Raw genomic sequence first — 23709 nt, forward strand, 5'->3', positions numbered from 1 at the left:
GACGTGGTCTGCCAATTCCTCGTTTTGAGCTGGGCTGCCACTCTGTGGCGATCTTGGCCCACAGCTCACTCGGCATTCGGCAGACATGACCAGCCCAGTCCCACTTTAGCTTGGCCGCTTTCCGAGCTACGTCGACTATTTTTGTTCTGGAGCGCAGCGTGGTGTTCCGGATACGATCCATTAATGTCACACCTAATATGCTGCGCTCCATAGCTCGCTGGCAAACCCCTAGTTTGGACCTCTGATACGCCGTCAAGGACCAAGTTTGTGCACCGTAGGTGAGAATTGGAAGTATGCATATGTCCATGAGTCTCCGCTTAAGTGACAGGGGGAGATCGCCTTTCATCAGATGTTTCATGGACCAATAGCTCCTCCAGGCGTTTTCAGTCCGTCTTTCGACTTCCTTCTCTTGTCGCGCCTGGAAGGAAACTAGTTGGCCCAAGTAAATGTACTCCTGGACATATGCAACCGATTCTCCGTTTATCTCAATCCTACGTGGGGTGCTGCTATTTGTCATTAGCTTGGTCTTCGACATGTTCATCCGAAGTCCAACCTCGAGGCTTGCATTGCTGAGGTCTTGAAGCATTGATCGTAGCTCGGAAGCAGTCGAGGAGAATAGAACAATGTCGTCGGCGAATCGAAGATTAGTTAGTCTTCTATTTCCGACGACAAGGCCCCTATCACCCCAACTCGGGACGAGCTTCCGGAAGACTTGTTCTAGTGTGCTGGTAAACAGTTTCGGCGACAACGGATCTCCTTGTTTGACTCCTTTTTGAATATTGAAGGGTGGACCAGAAGACTGCAGTTTTATGGCGGCTGTACTATTTCGGTAAAATATACTAAACGCAATTAGTTGATTTACATAATTAAGTATGAAATTAAAAATAAGCTTCATAGAGACACCATGTTACACTATAATAATGTTCATTAGATTTAGCTAATGCCACTTATGCCACTGGATGGCTGGAACTATTATTATTTGTAGGTACCTACACATTAATACCATACCTCTACCTGTGTGTATTATGATTATTATTTGTACTATCACTATCCGAATACGAAAAAACCGGCCAAATGCGAGTCGGACTCGCGCACGAAGGGTTCCGTACCTACCATATATTATGCAAAAAACGGCAAAAATAACGTTTGTTGTATAGGAGCCCCACTTATATTAAATATTTAATTTGTTTTGTTTTTAGTAAGTATTTGTTGTTATGGCGGCAACAGAAATACATCATCTGTGAAAATTTCAACTGTCTAATATTATCACGGTTCATGAGTTAAGTACAGCCTGGTGACAGACAGACGGACGGACAGGAGTCTTTAGTAATAGGGTCCCGTTTTTACCCTTTGGGTATACGGAACCCTAAAAAGAATCACTAAGAGACCTTTAAACAACACGAGTCCGATAATAGTCATCGTGTTTAAGAAATTCTTGTTTTTAAAAGTGGATACCTGTATAGTATTATTTTTTCCCTAAATTGGCAATTGATTAATTTACCAACAGATAAAGATTTTGGATCACATGATACTTTTTATACCGCGAAATCGATACCTTGAACACTCACATTAATATTTTCTTCAACAACAAAACACTTAAAAGCGAACTCACACTTTCAATCTAACGGTTCGTTTGAAAAAGGCACGCAATGGCGCAACACGCTCCTCGCGATTCCGTGGGCACACTGAACGGACCAAGGAAATGCTGTCCACTTTCACTGGTCCTGGCAACACTCCCAAATGTGCCGCAAAACCGCCCGCACGCAGTTTTATGCAGCTCCGACAACCACCATACATTCCATGCACAGATATACCACAAATTAACTACAATTATTACTTCTAATGGTGTAATTGTAGCATTCATGACAATCATGAGGGATTCAAATAGGTTTCAGCTACATGCAACAGTTTAGTTTGTTGCGTAATAAGTAAGGTAGGTAAGTACCTATCTAACAAGTGTTTAATACATTTAATAATGATTGTTAGCCTTGCTTTGAGTAGATAGAGCCTTCCGGGACTTGGAGTCAGGGATGCAATTCTACTTGTATTTTGACAGTACGAGAAATCACCAAATCTTGTGCTTTCTGTGCCATAAACTTGATGACACACTATTTAACACTTATATTTTACTTGTAACTAACTATATAACAATTTAATCAAATCTAGCAGTTCGATGTTATCCTACTATACCTATAGAGGTAGTTACTTACTAGTTCCTAATTGTCGTATTGATATCATCAAGTTCATCACCTCGTGATTGGGCTGGTATGTTTCGTCTTGACTAGGGCTTGCAATTCGAATATTCGAATATGTCGAATATTCGACCTGTTTTGATATTCGAATATTCGGCCGCTCAGGTTTCGAATATTCGAATATTTTTTATTACTAGGTAAAATCTATTTTCATCCGTTATAGTTACAGTTTCTGTGTATTTTGCCGGGTATTAACAGTGAATGAGGAACCGTAGGTACCCAAATGCGAAGGAAATAATGTTTTTATTTTTACTGTATTCCTCTCAATAGGCTTCGTGAATACAGTTAAACCTAAGAACCTAACTCAATTTCAAAGGAAACGAAATCAAAAAGTATGTTTTATTACGGTGCGGCTAATGCTTTTTCTAGGTACAAGTAACTTTACGTAAGTTTTAAGATAAAGGGTCATTTTGTTTATTGAGTAAAAGCGTACCTTAAGCGAATATTCGAAGTCTAAACCTTGCCCTTTATCGCAATTCACAAATTTGATCATACCAAACCTACCGAACTAGGTAATCTAACCATGCACCTTTAGCTAACGAATGATCCACCCCGTAGTCAGCCAACTTTTTCCCTTAAATATTCCAATACCAATTATATAACTTATTATATAACAGCCGACCATTAGGAATCAAGACTAAACTTGCCAAGACTAATAAAGTCAATAAAGATTCAAAATACACTGGAATTAAAGGCCATTTTACAGGCTTCTTAACGACAAGAAGTTAATTTAAATCAGAAAATGATTAGTAATTACCTACTAAAATGTTTTCTCTCTTACATACGTGTTTGGATGGTTAAAGTTATATTAATTCACGCAACGACGCATTTATAATAAAAAGTTTTATCAAGAAATATTGAAAATGTCTAATTTTTGCGTTTTAGGTACTTACTTGCTTTTATAAACGTGGGTATTTCAGAGTAGGATGATAAAATCTAGTCAATAAGTGGATTTCTGCAAAATATCATTAATTTTAGCAATATGTGAAAAAAGCTTTTGAATAAAACGATAATAAACCGATTTTTCGTTCCTTTTCTTATTTTTTTTAAATATTCGAATAATTATTCGAATATCTCGTCAGAAAAAGTCGAATATTCGAATACCTGAAAGTTTCGAATATTTGCAAGCAGTCTTGACTACTGTTGAGGAGTTAAGTCATGCATGGGGGCCTAGAGTACAGTCGGCAATAAAAATACATTCAGAAGAAACAACAGCCAAAGTTAACATGAAGAAGCATCTTTTCAACTTGATTTTTAATAAATTGATAATTAATCTTTGTATACCCCTTCAGATGACATTAACAACAGGGTACCTAATCGTAATAGATATTTAGTTATAATATAAGTAAGCAAGAGAATATCTTAGCAGCCTGATTGCTATGCCTTTAACAGTAGGTCACGGGTCTTTAGCTTGTAAATTTAATTAGTTACAGAGGTGTTGTGAGGCAATATGCATCTGAAATTTATGTGTCGTGTCAATACTAGCTACTTACCAATAATAAGACTCCCCAACGTCTAATAGAACGCTATGTAAAATTTTCATGGTTCATATTATTCACAGATGATTCCATCAATTAAGAAAATCTCCATGCGAGAGTTAAATATCCTTCGGTTATGTTAATTATAAATTCTACTTACCTACAATAAATACGACGCTATACGCCTGCGCCTGATTGCTTCGTAGGTAGGTAATACGGATTTGCGTTCAGACCGCTGCTAAATTATTTTTGTAGGCGCTATAGGGACCTTTTTATACCACGTCGGTGGCAAACAACCATACGGCCCGCCTGATGGTAAGCAGTCACCGTAGCCTATGGACGCCTGCAACTTTAGAGGTGTTAAATGCGCGTTGCCGATCCTTTAAAAACATGTAAGTACCTACATTCCTTTTTAGGGTTCCGTACCCAAAGGGACCCTATTACTAAGACTCCACTGTCCGTCTGTCTGTCTGTCACCAGGCTGTATCTCATGAACCGTGATAGCTAGTAATAGAAATTTTCACAGATGATGTATTATTGTTGCCGCTATAACAACAAAAACTAAAAAGTACGGAACCCTCGGTGGGCGAGTCCCACTAGAACTTCTCCGGTTTTTTGAAGAAGTCCCATACTGTGGAGTGTAGATGTAGACCCTCGGGAGGGAGCTCATTCCTCAGCCGGGAGGAAATTCTCGACTAAGCTCGTATATTCGACATATATACCTACTTACTAGATATACCTACACTTATATCCCTAATAAGTTTTTAATATAAAAATGTACGAAATTTTTAATAAAGTAGAACACTACACGGTCGAGCCGCCATGCAGGTCATATTGACCTAATTGGAAATGAACTGTGTCACTGATGCATTCTGCTTTAATATTCCCATGACACATCAATAACTTAACAAAGACTACTACCATCGGTCTGATCTGATCAAGTGACTGGTTCAGTGTCGAGAGCGAAAGCCTCGACTCCAAACTTTTTATAAATAAAAACAAAACCGACATCAAAAATGATAATAATAAATGTGACGTTCCACGGGAAAAGGTACCTTATGAGGGTTTCTAGTTTCGGAGATATTAAATGTTTTGTAAAGAGGTGAAAAAATGCTCAATTTTTTTATTGTGTGATCTGAAACCTTAATGCGTAACGTTTGTTTACCCGTTTTTATTTTTGTTATAAGTTAGTTATAAGCCTAGTAATGTCGTCTCAGAGTTAAGTAGAAAAGGTACCTTATGGAAAAAAGATTGAAAATTCCCAAAAAAACTAGTCAATACGGGAAAAGAAGTTTGGTAGAGAACTGTATTAGCATTCTGCAAAACTAATTTGATAATTTCAGTTCTGGTTGGGGCGCCTCGCAAATATTATAACCGTACATAGACCGACATCACAAATCCAAGTAGACTGCTATTATACCAAAGTTACTCTCGTCAAGTCTTTCTTAACTAGAATAATCTTCATTTGGTTTGGTCGCATGCAGTAAATCAGCCATTGGTTTGCTGAAAAATGCCAATACCCGACGCATTACCTTATGGAATATCTGAGGTCATTGAACCTCAATGCCGCTTATCTTCAATAGCAACCGAAATATATTATTGATAAGAAATAGACGATTTATACCATCTTAACCCCAAAATATTATTAGTTTATCCTAACTGTTCCATCATCATCATGCCTCATCATGTAACTTGACCACAAGGTACCTTTTCATTACTTACATACAAATTATTGGTCTTTTTTAAGATTATTATGACGAAGAACTAATTAAATTGGGGGCAGTTTAATGTAAATTAATATTTTCTATTCATAAAAGATAAACTATAATATGATTGATATTTTGTAGTGATGTATTATTAGATTATATTTCCATAAGGTACCTTTTCGTAAATGTATGGAGCAAATACTGTTATTGTTATGTAAGTTTAAAGTAGCATAAGGGGTTAAATATAGTATTTAGTTGGGGTTTTAGGATTTATTTCATTTGAATGACAGAATTTCTTTCATATGTGCTCAGAAAAATTGATTATGTGTCACATTAAAAGTAAAAATATTCAATTTTGTGATTTTATATGAAAAAGTCAGAAAATACATTTTCACCTCTAAATCGGTATTGTTTTTTGCTTAAACTGTCTGTCAGTGTCGTTTTCTAATAGATAAAATTTAAATCTTGAGAGCTCATTGCAATCAATCGTGAAAATGAAATAAAACTTTATTTTTAAGAGATTGGTTAGTATACACATAAATCAGTCGATATCAAAAGTTTCTATTTGCATTACAGAACAAGTCGCAATATTTTTTTAATCTCAGATATATAAGGCATTATTATTTGTAGTCAACTATGTAACTTACTTCAGGAACATAGTTTTTTAGGCGGCTAAACTTAAAACTTCTCTATCGTAAAGTTGCTCATTTCACAACATTATTTCCAAAAAATCATATCTCTGTAACTACGCAACCTAGAAGGTTGATCTTTTGTGTTATCGATAGCTTATTTATTGTAGATTACTGGGGTATGCATAACTCCATACCCGCCATAAGGTACCTTTGACCGTGGGACGTCACAAATATTATCCTATTCATGTATAGGTATATGCGTTTATTAAATTACTAACTAATATGTTTGAAGTCCGAGCCAAGCCAAATATTGAAGTCCACGATTTGACTCGAGTCCTTCTGGATAATTCCTGTCACTAAATCCATCCTCCGCCCCACCGCTCACCCAATTCCTCGACCCTCCGGTCCCAGGTTGACCTCACAACCCCTCAACCCCTGATCACTGGACCCTGAACCTGCAATCCCTTCTCTGCCAGTGCCCGACCCCTCAACTCCAGACCCTTAACTCCTAATCCACAAACCCTTAACTCCCAAGCCCGACCCCTCAACTCCCAATCCCGACCTCTCAACTTCTGACCTCTCAACCCCTCAGTCCCCGCAACCCTTCAACGTTTGACGTCTGTCCTCTTCAAACCCTGACCCGTCAAGCCCCAACCTCAGGCCCCTCAAACACCATCCTCCTTCACCTCCCACGCCTATACCCCACCTCTCAGTCTCCGTAGTCATTTCCACAACGTACTACCTACATCCAAAATCATATCATAATTGACCGAACCGTAGCAAATATCTACGTTTTATGACTCGGGCATTTTGCTTTTGTATGTCCGGATGTTCTCCTCCACAGGTCACAATTCTCAACCGATTCTCGTGAAATTTTGTGACCAGATTCTATGATTAAATAGATTTTTTTTGTTGATCCAGTTTTTGGAAATTTTTAAAAATGGTGGAGTCGTCATACCTCGCAGCCTCGCACCTAAACAAATAGTCGGATCGATATCATAAGAGTTTTTTTCTTTTTGAGACATGTTTACAGAGTAAATGGCAAAAATGCAGAAAAATTGTATTGCCGGTTTAGACGGTATTTAGATATCTAGTTTTTACTCGAGAATAAGTAGCCGAATTTCATCAGCTTAGCTAAGAACTATCATGGTGCATTTGCCATTTTGCAAACATTCGCTTTTTTGTTTGCACACGGAAGGTCCTCGGTTCGATCTCCAGTAATTGTATGCTGGGACATATTATTATATTTTTGTATTTTTTTTAATACTTAAATTTCGTTTTGTTTTTTGAATAACGTGTGCTGTCGTCATGCACGGTCCCAATAAGCTATTCTCGTGAGGTCTACAGCTCCCAGAGCCATCACTAGTTATATGGTTATCATTTAAAAATGCAAACTCGACAGCAACTCGCCCGCTAGCCAGTGCTCCAATAGTGATGCACCGAAGGCTGCAGCGTTATCGGCATACGGGCACCTTGGCACACTTGGTCGTCTTCGCGGCTCTTTCCACGCCACGCCCACAGACCTGCTGCAAGGGCAGACCTTTCCAACACGCCCACATGTTTTTACTGTTTTCCATGAATCTGAAGACTGACAGATTATAAGATTAATAGCGGAATTTATTAAGGGGTACCTACCGATTCTGCTCTGGCCTGTTTTACCTGACTACGAGTTATAATTTTCGCAAGTCTCTGTAGGTATGTATGTATAGTGTATAAGGTTTACTCGGGTAATTCCGAATGTCGAAAACTGTCGGATAATTCCGAAAGAGACTTTTATTATGATGGAATTAAGGGTGATTTTCATCTGAATTTCGGAATTATCCGACATTCGGTAATACCCGAATACACCTTAGTATAGTTATGGGTATGTATATGTTCGTGTCGTATGTTCCACTGTTGTGTAAATTTTTGTAAGAAATAAGGTGTAAAGGGGTAACATAACAAAATAAATTCGCGATCGACCCGGTTGTAAATGTGATTTAAAATGGTGTGTGAATCTATTGTCGCCGGCGACTAGCTACGTACATTTTTGACCGACTGAAAGCGGAAGACAAATTCTACTTTCGGTCAATTGCACAGATTTTGAAAAAAATTAGTTATCCAACAGAAGGAAGACCGTACCGTCTTTACCATAAGGGCACACGGACCCCGTGCCCATCAGGGCCCCCATCTTCATGGGGCCTCGAAGGACAGACAGTAACGTATATTCGATTACCCATAATACTTACATAGATCATAGTATAAAAATGTTAGATTAATTCGCTTTCTTTAGTTTCTTTACTTTCCAAAAGGGCCCTAAATTCTTATGTGCCCAAGGGCCCCAGCATAGTTTAAGACGGCCCTGGGAAGACCTGTATAGCATGTTAAGTCAGGGTACCTATACCTACTTCCGAACCATATACTTAACTCAGCTCACTATGCCAGTCTATTAAGGTACCGTTCGGATTCAGACTGTATTACTGCCGCAAAGATCAAAAATCCGGGCAACCACATTGATTTTGAAATTCGTGGCAATAACGCAGTCGATGACTAATGACGCGCTTCAATACTACAATACATTACTGCAGGAAATGTCAAAAAGCTATATTTATCAAGAAATGTATATTTTTTAATTTAACGTATTGCGGTGGACATTCCTGCCGACTGTAGCAGTAATGCTTGTGCAACCTACAAGTATTGGCGTTCAAAAGTGCATGGAGATGTTTCAACCTTAATATTAAGGCATTACCTACGGTCGACTTCTATCAATGCACTTTTGAACGCCAGTGTACATAGTATACCTTGAAGTAGACACAGTAATATTAACAGGCTTACTTACGAGTGTTCAAAGATCTTTTTAGCAGGTGCGTATAAATCAGGGTTTTGTTTTCGTCTACTTCAAGGTTTTCTCGGTACAAGCCCTTATCTAGCAAATGTTTCCGTAAAATAACGGAACCTACCTTAAGGCTAGATTTGTTTATTCAAAACAAAGGAAGTGATTCAGCTACGCAGTGTTTCATGAGACTTGAGGAGCACGTTGCTGTCCACATGCCCTTTAGAGATAAATAGATAAAGCTGTTTGTTCAGGAAATAGTTCATTGTTATCGTCTTTGCGCAGGGTTAAACAAATGTACTTACTTAATCTGGTGATTTAGGTAATTTTATTACGTCTTGAGTAAAATTTCAAAACAGTTACATCAGACTTAAAAACAATAGCGTCCTCGCAGATAAGTTTTTCAAGGTTGCATTTCTGATATCGGAATGATTAATATAATAATTCATCAAAATTATAATAGCTAAATATCACCCCATAGTTCACATTAAAAGCGAGAAATATTTTACAAAATATGGAATCAATGAAATATTAGATTAGATGCTTTATTAAATAGAGATGTACACCTACAGTCTCTAAATGTCGAATTACACAAAAAAACTACAATCAAAAATATATAAACAACAGATAAATACTAAAATTCTTTAGAGATGGGTAAGTGTCAGAGATACAATATATATATTAAAAAAAAGATCATCAAAATATCCTTAGAGATGTAAAGGGTCTGCAAGACTTGAATTATACCTATTTATAAGTAGGTAATTAAAATACAAGAAATTAAATTAGACAAACAGACAAGAACCGAATGAAGTGTCTCGTTAATGCCATTCAATATTTGCGTGAAAAATTTGTTTTACCCCGCAAGCATACATATATCAAAAACTAACTACTAACTAACTAATATGGCTCAGCTCAGCGACCCAAAGAGGGTCTTGGCCTCCGAAACGAGAGCACGCCACTTTTTCCGATCCTACGCCGTTTCCTGACAATTATCGGCTTGAAGCCAAACATATATCAACAAGTCTTCATTTTATTAAGACTTAAGTACCGATCTTCGACTGCAAATGCCTACATAAGTAGAAGCTTAATAATTGATGCCCAAACATACGTTTCTCCCGAAACTTCCTGCCTCGCACAGCTAAACCATGGAATGAACTGTCGCCTGCGGTATTTCCGGATCGACACGACTTTGAAACCTTCCTAAATAGAGCGTAATTTTAAAAGCCCGCAACGCACTTACAACTCCTCGGTGTTGCGGGGGTCCATGGGCGACAGGAATCGCTTATCATCAGGCGATTCACCTGCTCGTTTGCCTCCTATATCATTATAAAAAAAGTACTTTAACTTAATAATATGTATATTAGCCACCACTTTAGCCAGATTCAGATGCGCACACGCAGACGGCCGAATGCTGATTAATCGACGGCCTTGCAGTTATGACTCGCCCTACTTACCGCATCGAAAGTGAGGTGCAAAAGTAAGTGTAATACTTACTTTGTCCTCCACAAATCACAATTAACAGGTATATAATAAATAAGAAAGTAGGATGGCGCCATGCTGCTATCGCAGCAGGGTCATATAGAAAAGTTAAGCGGCTCATTGTTAATTCAATCCGGGTAAGATAATATTACCAAATAATGAGTGCAAGTTAATCCTGGATTACGTAAGCCGTTGACCAAGATTGTCCAAATATAAACGGAATTAATTAAACTCTGTCCATCTGGCACCGCGGCGAAAATTCGTTGCGTAAAAAGCTCACCTTTTGCATTTGCAACTTTTTTACTGCAACCGGACGCTACGCACGGACAATTGCGATGCCGGAAAGATCCTCTAGATCAGCCCGCGGGCCAAATCCGGCCCGCGACGCGTTCCAATCTGACCCGCGGACACCCAAAGCTAGTGCCCACTGTCCGACCCGCGGGAGCCAGTCTCCAGGGGTTCGGCATTCATTGAGAGTGGAACTGTTCCTAACAGCAGCAACCAGAGCCCTCCCCCGGCGCAAAAACCGACGGTGGCCCGCGCGAAAGTTTCTGAGGCGCAATATGGCCCTCAGCTGCTTTAGATGTTCAGTCATTGAAATAGTAGGTACATAAGTACTTTTTTATATATTTTCCTTGCAACTGAAGTAACAGTAGAGTGTTTAACTCCGCTTTATAAATTCCCATCCATGTTATCCCCGACTTATCTATCCCCTAATAACTATCGTCAATCAGTGCATGTCGTCTTTTAGACGAGTTTGACGAATTGACAACTTGATTTGTGTACAATCAGCTGCTAAGGTATTATTGTATTGCTGACATATAGAATTTATCTACTTAAAAATATGTAACAATCACTAAATGACTCCCATAAAAATATTTAGTACACGGTTGGTACACGGATATCTATCTACCTTACATACTTGTAAGAGTAACAAGTCTTGTAAGGAGTGTTCACTTGTTCAATAATGAGAGCCAACGATTTCACGAAGTCCCTAATTGACACCAGATATGGTGGTAGTTGATAATGATAAATATATGTTCCAATCGCTCAACAAGCTTAAGCCAGTCGAAAGCTCAGGCAAGTACGTTTTCCGATCATACAGATTTTACGAATCTCTGCTACTCGTATATTGGCGTTGCAGAGCTTTCGACTCGCCTTTGAGCCAAGCCTTGCCTTTCCTCGGTTTGTTAAATCGCTCATGAAACAGCTTTCTTTCGGCCGCATTTTAATGGTTATTCATATTTGTGATAAATATGGTAATAGCGGGTGTCGATACCACATTGAATGGCTTTATTGGCGCTGTTTTCTGCGTAGTAGTGTAACGTAACACCTTTTTTATAATATGTTAATAACAAACGCATTCCGACATAATAACCTACTATATATTATCCTCAAAACCGGATGAATAAAAAATAGAGTTTTGCTTATAAAAGAAAGGAAGAGTAATAGTAAAAGCCAAAATAAGTACCTACCTGATATCTGACCTCCTGTCAAGGTCTCATTTTGGCAGCTCGTCACATTCGGCAGTGGGGTGCGCGCGACCATGGCACGGAGCCGTTCATTCGCTCGGTGGCCGCGTAGCCGTGAACTTGGCTCCCTGGCCCTGGGCTTATCGGCGGCGCCGGCGGCCTATAATAGCCGGGCTGGCGACTCCCTCCGGTCCCAGAGCCGCCCGAGCCTCCGCCGCCATGCTCCGTGCCTTGTGTTGCCTCGCCGTCATCGCCGCAGCCTCCGCCTGCAAGCCCTGTAGTGAGTGTCCACTCTCACACCATTTTCATTTTTTTACAGCGATACGAACTACTTCAGTTCATGAAAGTGGGAGCTAGTGTCAATATGTAGTGTAATTTTAAAGTGCATCCATGTGTTGTGATCATAATCAGTGGTCGTCAATTACAGGTATTGTTTTTTATTATTACATAGGAATATTTTTGCCACTGAAATAACATTCATGTTTTCAATTACGTACACATGATTTGTCACGTATTCCTCTGGCATTTCTCATACTTAGTGTCATAGCGATTGCCATAAAAATTATTAGGTACCTAACGAATAACTGCACTTAAACTTTGTTCGTTTTATTTAAGAATAGGTAGGTTAAGTTTCTAGGATATACACAAAATATATATTTTAATAAAACAAATATTGATTTGCGTCAGATTTCGAAAATTTTAAGTAGGTACTCACAAGAGAACAATAATATGTTTAAGCGCGCAGTGTAACCGTGCTGGGCCCATAACCTATTAAAACGAATACTCCCCTGAACAGTTTTAATAATGTGTGTTAAATATAATTCGACAACATTTTTTTTTTAAATATTTACACCACCAAAAACTCTCAATTTGATGTAATTTTCAGTCTGTTGCCTCTAATAAACAAGTTCCCCAATTGATATACCAACCTGTTGATGGTAGCACCAGCTCACATTTCAATCATGCACCATAATTTACCAAAAGCGAACTACCTATTGCGCCCACATATAAAAACAAAAGTCACATTATCACACTTGTTTGTTTACATTCCCAAGGTTTCATAACGCCAACATTACGGCCGCTAATTTCATTCAAGTTAATTTCTATAAACATTTTACCCGGTTGCATTGTTGTGTCACCGCCAACGAGTGCTTTAGAGAGCCACTTACACATGTTAATACTGGTGCGAACTGATGAAATATTGTTCGCTAAAAACTTTAGAAATCTAGCACTGTGTTTACATATCCGTATTTGTCTAAGATCACGATTAAGTCGTCTTTGTATAATTGAATAGTATTTATCTAGGTAAAACTGTAAGATGCGTTAGGACACAAACTCCCTATTCTTTGATTTATCTTGTGTCATATATAAACAGATTGTAATATTAAATAACAAAATCCGCCTGTATTATGATTGCACTGTCAAATTGTCAAATTGCATACCAGTATGCTACCGGTTGTCGGTCACCATGTCAAAATCTAATTAGTAAGCTTAAAATAAGTTTTTGGCAAAAATTTCATTTTTGGTACAAGCTTTTATCGCTGACTGTACTTTTCTTACGACAGACAACTAATACTCATCGAGACAATTCTAAAAACCCCTAACACAATTAGGTTGCGTTGTTTCATCACAGAGTTCCTATGGCTGTCTATGCCTGTCTCCATCATCAGATCAGCTCGATGGTACCATAATATTGCATTGTCATCCGATTTATACATGCATGCAAAATTTCAGCTCAGTCGGAAACCGGGAAGTGGAGCAAATTTAACTTGCAAGATTTGATTACAGAACGACAACGGGACAGGTGAAACTAAATAAAAGCTTGTAAAAATGCTGTTCAGATTTAACGTATACATGGAGGGCTGTCTTTTATGTGTGGTTATTAGAATAAAAAAAAGTTAATTTAAGGTGTAAATCAGTTTTGTTACTTTAGGGGCTGTGCTTGTTTACGAATAGCTACTGAAAAAACTTCAAAGTTACAACTGCAGCGTTGGTTTTATTATGTTGATGTAAAGCTTGACCAGTAATATACATATGGTCATTTTCAAGAGGGCGCTGTTATTTTCATGTAAGTATAGGGTGAATTCCGCAACAATGGCGCGTGATCATAATTATATTCTAGGTCAGGCTTTATAACTTTAACTTGTCATCAATAAAGGGTTGAAACCTGACGGGTTTCGGGGCTTGAAGTACTTACGTCAACTAAAAATCCAAGAGGTCGTTTGAGTGGCCATTGCCGTGAACAATGTCAAACACGGACATACCCTAACAAAAATAAGTAATCTAGGTCTTATATAGATATTTAGGTCACGATTGATGACTACAAATATTGACAGTGGATATATTTTTTGTCGTGCATGCCTTAAATCGCGTTATCAGACAATGCCACAACTTAACCCACTTTTCGACGGTAAATTATGAAATTGCATGCTTCGGAATAACTCATCGGCAGAATGTGTGTCGGAGCAGATTTATTGCCGCGTGTGATTCATGGATGGCTCTTTAATTCATGCCGCTTTAGCGCACTACGGCATGGACATTTTAGGTGAGCGGGTGAGCCCAGTTTAAGAGCATATTACCTAAGAGAAGTACTTGTTTTTAGGAAGATCTACATTTTTGGATTAAGGTTGACTCACGTTAGACCGTGCCGTGTCCGGGCCGGAGCTTCCGGCGCTTACTTTTGTATGACATGACAGGCGATCACGTGATGCTTTCCATAGAAAACGATGCGCCGGAAGCTCCGGCCCGGACACGGCCCGGTCTAACGTGACGTAAGTCATCCTTTAGTCGGCACTCGGCAGATTCTACGATCGTTCTTAAGAACTGTATTAAGGCACATATAATACCGGGTGTGGCCTGTAACACGAGCAAATAATTAAAACATAGATTTTACTCCTCAAACGGTGACACTTTTGTTCAACAACTTTTAAAAATTATGAAGTATTTAGACTCCCTATTTTTCATACAAAATAAATATTATCTTCAATGGACACCATCGCTACGCCATATCATTGTGATTGACGTTGCTTGTCACGCCTTAAACATAACAAAATTCGCAATACATTGCGTCTTAGAATAAACTTTAAAGTGTATTAAAAATCAAACCACAAGTTATTTTTAAAAGTCGCTGAACAAATGTTGGTCTGTATGAGGAGTACAGCCTACAGTTTAATTTTTTGATCATGTTACAGGCCACACCCGGTATATCAGTAACTTCTAATGCTTTCTTTATTATAGGGCCAGTTGCATAACCCACAATTAGTGGATTGATCAATGTCACTTCACTCGCTGTGAACTATGAAACTTATTGCCATACAATAAAATTTAGCAAACGTTTAACGGTGATATCCAGTTTGGTGCAACCGACCCTGTGCCTCATTACGCAAAACTGTCTGAAAGAAGACTTTCACTCAGGTTTGCCAAACGATCTCCAATATAGGTCAAATACTCCATGTCTCGCTGCAGGCTACCAGCGCGCTCCCTCAACATACACTTGTCAGACTTGTCCACACTACGTTTAGTACGTTTATCGTTACATTACGTAAAATAGTAGGTTGTTAACCAAGGGATGAAAGGCACTCATTTTCTGCCGAGGTAGTTTGGCGCTCGAACGCAGTGAGAGTGCTAATCTGCTAATAGTCCGAGGCTGAAATGATGCCTTTCACCCGAGTTAAACACTCTACTTTTCATTTCGAATACGAGAAAAGTAAAATGCATGTGTTTTCTTAAAAACATGGCTAAGTATAAATTCTTATAGTATTTTTGAGGGTACTTTCAATTAACAATTTAGGCAAAAGTATCGTTATTTATGGAATGGGGAGTCAAATATCAGAATGGAAATTGTATAACAAATCCAAATCCATTTATACCCAAATTTCAATTGCTTATCGTAAAAAAAGAAAATCGTACTTGGAACCTAAAATGCTCTATTGCAGAAACGTATCATTTTCTGCACACCTTTTAGAACAACAATGACTGTGAGCGACGCAATTAGATTTAAGTTTTTAAATACCAGTTTTACGTTTGTCAAAGCTAGGGGACGCACGGGGAAGGCGGGGTGCGCGGGAGCGGCCCTGATAGTTTACCGCACTAGAGCAAATTTTAAACCAGTCGATATAAGCTGTTGCACTCTCCGCACGTCCCTTTATGCTAGTATTTTGTGGATGTACCGCCCTCTTAAAAATATAAGTAGTTTCCATAATTTTGGCTATTTTTTCATCGTGAAACGAACCCACAAATCTCACAATGACCCTCTTTCAGAGCATGAGAAATGAAAAAAAAAACTTGTCATTCACAGCGTGCGGGGTGGCACGTGGTGCGCGCGTCATCGGAGGCGGGCCCGCGGCACCGGGAGAGTTCCCGTGGCTGGCTGCGCTGCGCAAGGACGGCAAGTTCATCTGCGGGGCCACCGTCGTCGCCGTCGACCACCTGTTGACCGCCTCGCACTGTGTGCAGGGGTGAGTACTGAGTACCACAAGTGACAATGTAGCACGTCATAGTGAGCGGCGTCAAGAGAATTTTCATACCTATTATTTCTCAGTTCTCACAATATTATGCAGACAGGAAGGAAACAATAACATCCACGCGTAATTCTTGCCTACTGATATAGGTATAATAAGTACCTATCGCAAGACCTAAAATTAAAATAAACATGACTAAACACATGTTATTATTATGCATATTTATTAGAGGTAAAGTGATGTTAGAGTCGCTCTAACGCCTCGCTCAACAAACAATGGACGGAGAAAGCCGATGATTGTTGAGTTGTTCATTCACCATGTGACGTCATCTAATCACTCATTCTTTTTTGGTTAAAGGAGTTCTCTTTGACCGTAGTGATATGCAAGATTGATTGATTGTGTCTTATCTCCATGACCTGACCTATTTCCTTGAAGTTACCCATTTTCATTACTCTATTATAAGTGTAGGCCAGTGTTGGCCGAAACGTTAATGCCATTAACCATTATAAATTGAACCGTAAACTGTACCGTTCGTTACTGTTTACGGTTGCAATTAACGTTCAGCCAACACTGAGTGTAGGTACAATTGCTTTCGAAAAGCATTATGTCCGGTTGTCCGGGTTGAATCGGATCAACGAAAGTTTAGTTACTTACCATTAAAATTTAATTTAATACTTATTTTGTGTTAAAGTGAAGACAACATTACACATTTTCGGTTTATTAAACGATCCGATGAATATTTTTACGAGCCTTAACTTATATTCACACGCGTTTAACGTTAAAGTGACTTTTTATAGTTTTTGTTATGGCCACGTGATGGCTATATACTCACTTTCTTTTCGAGCAGGATATCTGCAAGCACAGAACATAATTGGATTGCAGACACGGTACAAGGCATTTCTATATAATATAAGTCTGTATTTCGGAAAGGTTAATCTATATAAAAAATTATAGTGTGGATTAGGTATGGACTAGCTTGCTCGATCGCGCTTGCAATACTTAAAGTAGCTTCATTTGATATAAACCATGCGTCCTAATAATAGGTTTATTACATATGTTTAGTGCGAAAGGGCTGAATACTTTAGGTCGGCAATGCTACCAGAGCTGAATATTACTTAGCATGACAATAAGTTTCAATAATAATTACTTAATATTGGTTGTGCCCTGCAGGGCGCGACCCACTGTGCCGGCACACTTTCTTGTTGCACAAGATGTTTGTCCTCATCTGCATGTGCATTGCGATCCATCTCCGGTACCGTCACCCATTGAAGGCCGTTCGTTAATTAAAGCAGCAGATATGCTGATTGGTCACTTATTAGATGGCGCACCTTGAAATCGTTTATAGTAGGTACTTGTAAGTACTTACTTTAGAGGATCGAGTAAAATGCCTGGTTTCTGCGCCTAGTTGTAGAACAACCTAAACGCCTATAAAAATACTTAATTTTTTGAGGTGCCGGTAAAATTAAGTTATTTTATTCGAACACTGTGTTTACCATTATTTTTGTAGGCTAATCTGCCATTCACCTCTAGCCTCTGTGTATGAAACTTTGTTTTAGATGAGATTTTAGTTGTTAACCTATTCTTCAGAACTATAGGTAAACTATTAGGTGTTGACATATAAACACTTCCGTTTGTTTCTTAAATACTACATCGGTGGTAAACATACATATAATACGTCGTAAGGTAGGCCCCCCTGTTTAGCAACCATTGTAGCCTATAAACACTTTAAAGCCTAATCTGTGGATGACTTCCATTCGGATTCGGTATTCACCTCCGATTACTTCCGATCTGATTATGCGACAAGACATTTCGGGACTCGATGGCACATACCTAGTTTTCTCTATTTAGTGGACAAGACACGTTGATGCATACATTCCTTGCACTCATTTTCAAGGTAGACCGAAGACGGTCAAGATCAGTTCTTGTGTAGCTATCTATAGGTCGACGCGAATCGATTCTCTCTGCATACTTCGTCTGAATGTTAACGCCTTTATCGCGGCTTAACGGGTAACGGAGCAAGTGATCTCACAATGGAACTCCATAGTATATGTGTCTAGTATGTAGATACTTACATACATATAATGTAATTTTGAAAGATAATATATTTGAGAACAATTTAAGGATGACTCTCACTAACTCTCACTACAATTAGTTGAGTCGGCTGATACCGAGAACACCGAGATACTGTGTACCTAACCTAATATGTACTTACCTAATTTAATTTAATCATCGCCTTATAAAACAGCTAAATATGCCATACATAATACACAAAACTCTTGAATACCACATATACAGTGTGGAAAGATAAGTCGGGCCCTGGAGGGAAACTACCTTAATTCCTTAAGCTGGCTCATTTTACTTAAAGGAGACATTCCTTTATTTTTAAAAAGAAACAAAACTGCATTCAAAGATTTTCTAAAACTCGCTTGCCTCGCCCGGGACTCGAACCAACTAAAATTTAAAAAAACAAACACTCCCTATTTTATTATACTAATCGATAGTATTATTATTCAGGATCAAATTTATCTAACAAACATTTGGTCTTACTCTGGAAAGTGAACATCTAGTAGGTACTTACTGTTCACTTTCAACAAGTAAAAGACACGTAACAGTTAGATGGCCTGCAAGAAGTCCAGACCTGACGCCCATGGACTTCTTTTATGGGGTCATGTAAAAAATTTTATTTATGAAACTTGCTATGAAACCGTTCAAGAGCTAAGGGTTGCGGTAGAAAATGTTATTAGGGGCATACACCACAACACTTTGCTGAAGGCTACAAGAAATGAATTTCAACGGCGACTAATTTTGTGTAGCCAGAACGAGGGGGCTCATTTCGAACAATTTATCAGTTAAATAATTTAAGTGTAACAAATTGATAGTAAAATAAAGTTAATGTTAGATTTAACGATCATTTTTATTTTTAAGACCAAATGTTTGTTAGAGAAATTTTATCCTGAATAATAATACTATCGATTAGTATAATAAATAAAATAGGGAGTGTTTGTTTTTTTTAATTTTAGTTGGTTCGAGTCCCGGGTAGGGTTGCCAGATCGAAAGGCGCTATTATAAAAAGGCGCTAAAAATCGGGAGAATCCCGCCAAATCCCGACCATCTGGCAACCCTGGTCCCGGGCGAGGCAAGCTAGTTTTAGAAAATCTTTGAATGCAGTTTTGTTTCTTTTTTAAAATAAAGGAATGTCTCCTTTAAGTAAAATGAACCAGCTTAAGGATTTAAGGTAGTTTCTCTCCAGGGCCCGACTTATCTTTCCACACTGTTTAGATACCTACTGAGTAACACCTTAAGTTATTTTTATGACACTGTGTGCATACATCGCGGCTCGGCCCTTTGCCGTGCCCGAAAGGGTCAAGAGGTGGAAAGTGAAAACTTTAAAACCTTTTCGTTCACGATTAACATTTTAAAAAGCGAAAACATTTTATTTGACCACAACTCACTTAAATTCTATAGCAAAACCGATCAAAGTTATTTTTAAAGTGGAGATCTGGAAATGAACGGACTTTTGAGGGTTCAACTTGACTTGCCTTCCACTGCACAGTATCTGAGTTAATACACTACTAAAGCAATTCATCAACTATCCATTTGCCGTCCTCGGCTTCATTCATTGGTGCGAAATTAATGGATTTCTTAGAGAGTTCGGTAAACTTTTGAAAAAGAGCCGGCTCCAGTAAAATCACTTTTAGGAATTTAAAAGCTCTATTTTCATTTATTTGCGAGCCTCGATTTGCTATATATGAAATATTACCTATATAACTAGTCTAAAGAAAGCTCTGTTTTTAATTGTATTTCCAGGGTTGAAGCGTCCCGGCTAAACGTGCTTGTGGGAGAGTACGACGTAAACGAGTCGCAGTCGGAAGGTTTTCGAGTGGCGCACGTACTCCAGCACCCCGACTTCAACGGGTACACCTACGACAACGACATCGCCGTTCTGCGCCTGGCCGAGCCACTTCCGGACCACCTCTTCCGACCAGCCTGCTTGCCCGGTGACTCCATATTACAGCTATAAGCTAGAATCCTCACTCCATACAATCAGTTTCCTCATAAATAAGTATATAAGTTTTCTGAAAACTCGCTTCAGGCGGTCTAGCATAAGTTGCGTTCTCGCGCGCGGGTCCATACTTGAAGTCGCGCTAGATGTATGGAGTCGCGCGCGAGAACACAACTCATGCTAGCAGGCTCTCTCATCAGCTTACTTATTTCTCTATGATATTACTTATACTTACTGCTGCTACAGCACAGTACAACGGCTACACATAAGGTAAACGTACTAGTGCTCGACATGCTAATGCCCAATAGATGACACCTTGCTGTCACCTCTATTGACAATGGCTTAAGTTTCAAGATGACATGTACTGGGACCGCGTCGAGCACCAGTACGTTTACCTTACAACGATTTAATAGCTGTGCTACGCTTATCCGAGCCACTATCGGACCACCTCTTCCGACCAGCCTGCTTGCAGTGCTTGCCCGGTAACTCCACATTACAGCTGCTAGAGCAGACTACAACGGCTACATAATAATATATTCGATTAACGACATTGTGCTACGCTTATCTGAACCACTGCCGGACCACCTCTTCCGTCCGATGAAGCTGCGTTCCTTGATTTGGAAATAATTGAACAGCTTTTTGTTATAGAATAGATTATGTAGAATACCTACGTACCTCTAAGTAGGTACATAACATTAAATAATTAAATAATTTAGGTCAAATATTGAGGAAATATTGTAATAACAGGAAATAATATTTTATTGCCATTATTTTTAAACCTTGTGATTATTTTGATTACAGAAGACGGAGATCTCCTCGTTGGTGCCGATGCCGTCGTGTCTGGATGGGGCAGCACCGAAGAAAAAGGGCCTACATCTAACATACCCATGAAAGTAAGTGAAACAACGCACTGAATAGAGTACGTCGCTTCAACTTACACTAACTAGGGGTTATTAGATTTATGTATCCGGTCGCCGGACACATTCTAGTTTGCTGCTAGTGCTAAGAACTACAGGTAAGGTAAACATACTAGTAATTGCTTATGCCCAATAGTTGACAACTTGCTGTCACCTATATTATATTGACAATGACTTAAGTTTCAAGATGACATGTACTGGGACCGCGTCGAGCACCAGTACGTTTACCTTAATATACCAGTGTCTTTCCTCTCAGCAGAAAGTATCCGGCGGCCGGATAGATCTAAAAACTCCTATAACTTGTACACAACATAAGTAGGTAAAAGTACATCACACTAATGATATGAACTGTTGCAGGTGGAAGTGAAGATCTGGGAACAAGAAGAATGCTCGACAGCAGGGTACGGGCGGCGTAAGGTGACTCCGCGCATGCTGTGCGCCAACGCGCCCGAGCGGGACTCGTGCACCGGCGACTCCGGCGGACCGCTCGTGCTGCCGCGCCCGCACCACACCCTAGTCGGTCAGTACGGTTCAGTCCTACCACCCTTGGGCGCCATAAAGTTGACCGATGCATTTGGACTCCGTCCAGCTTTTAGATAATTTATTAACCCACTTCAAAAAGGAGGAGGTTCAATTCCCCGATTTCTCAAAGTCAGCTGGACCGATTAGAAATATGATCTGTTTACGGGGGACCCTGGCGAAATCAAGTGATCTCTTCAAATATGAATACAGTTTGATTTTTAAATCGACGTTATTTGTGTCTAGGCATAGTATCGTGGGGGCGCGGCTGCGCGCGGCCGGGGTACCCCGGCGTGTACACGCGCGTCACCCGCTTCCTGTCGTGGCTGAAGGTCGCGCTGCGCCACGCCTGCTCCTGCTCGGCGCCACACTACTGAACCCATCAGCGTTTGCGCAACATACATCATTTCAAGGGCGACGGCCCTAGAACTGTGCAACTACTGGACGCTATAATAAACCTGTGATCATTGAGCATTGGTCAATGAATAGTTTAGGTAATGTAAGGGTGTCATTTTGAGGCTCACTGAAAGAGACTACGGCGATGCTCACAACTGGAATACCTAGGCATACGTCTAGGTATTCCAGTTAATAATACTATTAACGACATAATTATCTGACCATCAGTATCTACCTAGACCTTATCTCGTTGCTGTATGTATGGTTTATGACACCGTTTGTGCTACAGCCCAAATTGAACCGTACAATCCTCATTTCATTGACCAATGGAATTACTGAATTTAAATCCCTACGTTTGCAGCGATAGGCTAAACGCGATGGCCAACTAGCTGCGTCGATAGCAAATTAGCATTTAATGAGGCTACATTTCCAAGTAGGCTCAACCTGGCGAGAGTGGCGAGTTGCATAGGTACTTCTGTCTTGTTGTCTTATCCCAGCGCGCTGGGTTTAAGCCTACATGGGAATTCCATGGACGAAGAATATACAAGGACACCCACGTCACTAAGACGGAGCTGTGACAGACACGCGGAACGCCGCGACATGTTATATTTATAAATCGCATTTTTTTTTTGTAAAATGGCATTATTTTGTTATCGAAGTTATATCTAAAGCTAGTTTGTTGTTTATTAAGTAAGATGTTACCATAAATTATTACATATTTACCTAATGTTACCAATTAAACGCTTTAGGTAGGAAATGGTTGTAAATTACCATGCAATAGTTAATTATTAATTATTCTATAAAATCGACCATAAGATTCGTTGTGTTGTGCCGAACATGTAAATGCCGCATAAAGGATGACTCACGCTAGACGGGACCGTGCGCGGGCCGGGCACGTGGTGCTCTCCATAGAAAACGAAGCGCCGGAAGCTCCGGCCCGGCCCCGGCCCGGTCTAGCGTGAGTCATCCTTTATAGAGTTATGTCAGTATTCACACTCAGTTTTAATTTTATTCCAGTAAGTAAAAGTACTTATTGAATATTTATTAAGCGTATTATTGTTTATTGTTAAGTATATGGCTGTGATTACCTCCTGTAAGTTGCGTAGATTACTTAAGTAGGCTAAATAAGAATTCAATAATAAACTAAGTTATAAATGTAACTTGTATTGGTCCAGTGAAGTGTGCCTAGTCTTTATAGCCAAATTTTAAATGTGCTCATAATATCAGACCAGTGAAAATGATATGGGGTTTTGCCTTACACTTGTAGGTACAAAGTGGTACTTGTAGGTACTTGTATGATGTGTAGCTTACTTATAATGAAAAGTAATAATAATAAAATGTCTTTAGATGTTCTCGTGGTTTTAATTTCTTTTGAGGCCGGGTTAAGTAAAAGGAACATCCGGGAAAATTTAACTATGTTACCATTATGTTGTTGTTGTTGTTACCTAACCTGATGTTATTTAACACTTTTCACGTTTTACGACAGCTATTCTAGTAGGTTAGGCAGACCGCCTTTCTTCCAAGTTCCAAATAGCCCGATTTCTGTATCTTTCCTCCAGTCAGAGCTGAACTCACCTATGGCA

General features: G+C 39.3%; 1 protein-coding gene across 1 annotated transcript; it reads left to right on the top strand.

Annotated features, from left to right (window-relative positions):
• Positions 1–11790: 11790 nt before the first annotated feature.
• On the top strand, positions 11791–22972 carry LOC134803522 (transmembrane protease serine 9-like). The gene is made up of 6 exons (XM_063776324.1): positions 11791–12111; positions 16129–16288; positions 20099–20289; positions 21096–21187; positions 21569–21731; positions 21977–22972. Exons 1-6 carry the CDS (start codon positions 12051–12053, stop codon positions 22105–22107), a joined length of 798 nt encoding a protein of 265 aa, XP_063632394.1. The 5' UTR covers positions 11791–12050; the 3' UTR covers positions 22108–22972.
• The last annotated feature ends 737 nt before the right edge of the window (positions 22973–23709 follow it).

The sequence above is a fragment of the Cydia splendana genome, chromosome 2 (genome assembly GCF_910591565.1).
Source record: "Cydia splendana chromosome 2, ilCydSple1.2, whole genome shotgun sequence".
NCBI lineage: Eukaryota > Metazoa > Arthropoda > Insecta > Lepidoptera > Tortricidae > Cydia > Cydia splendana.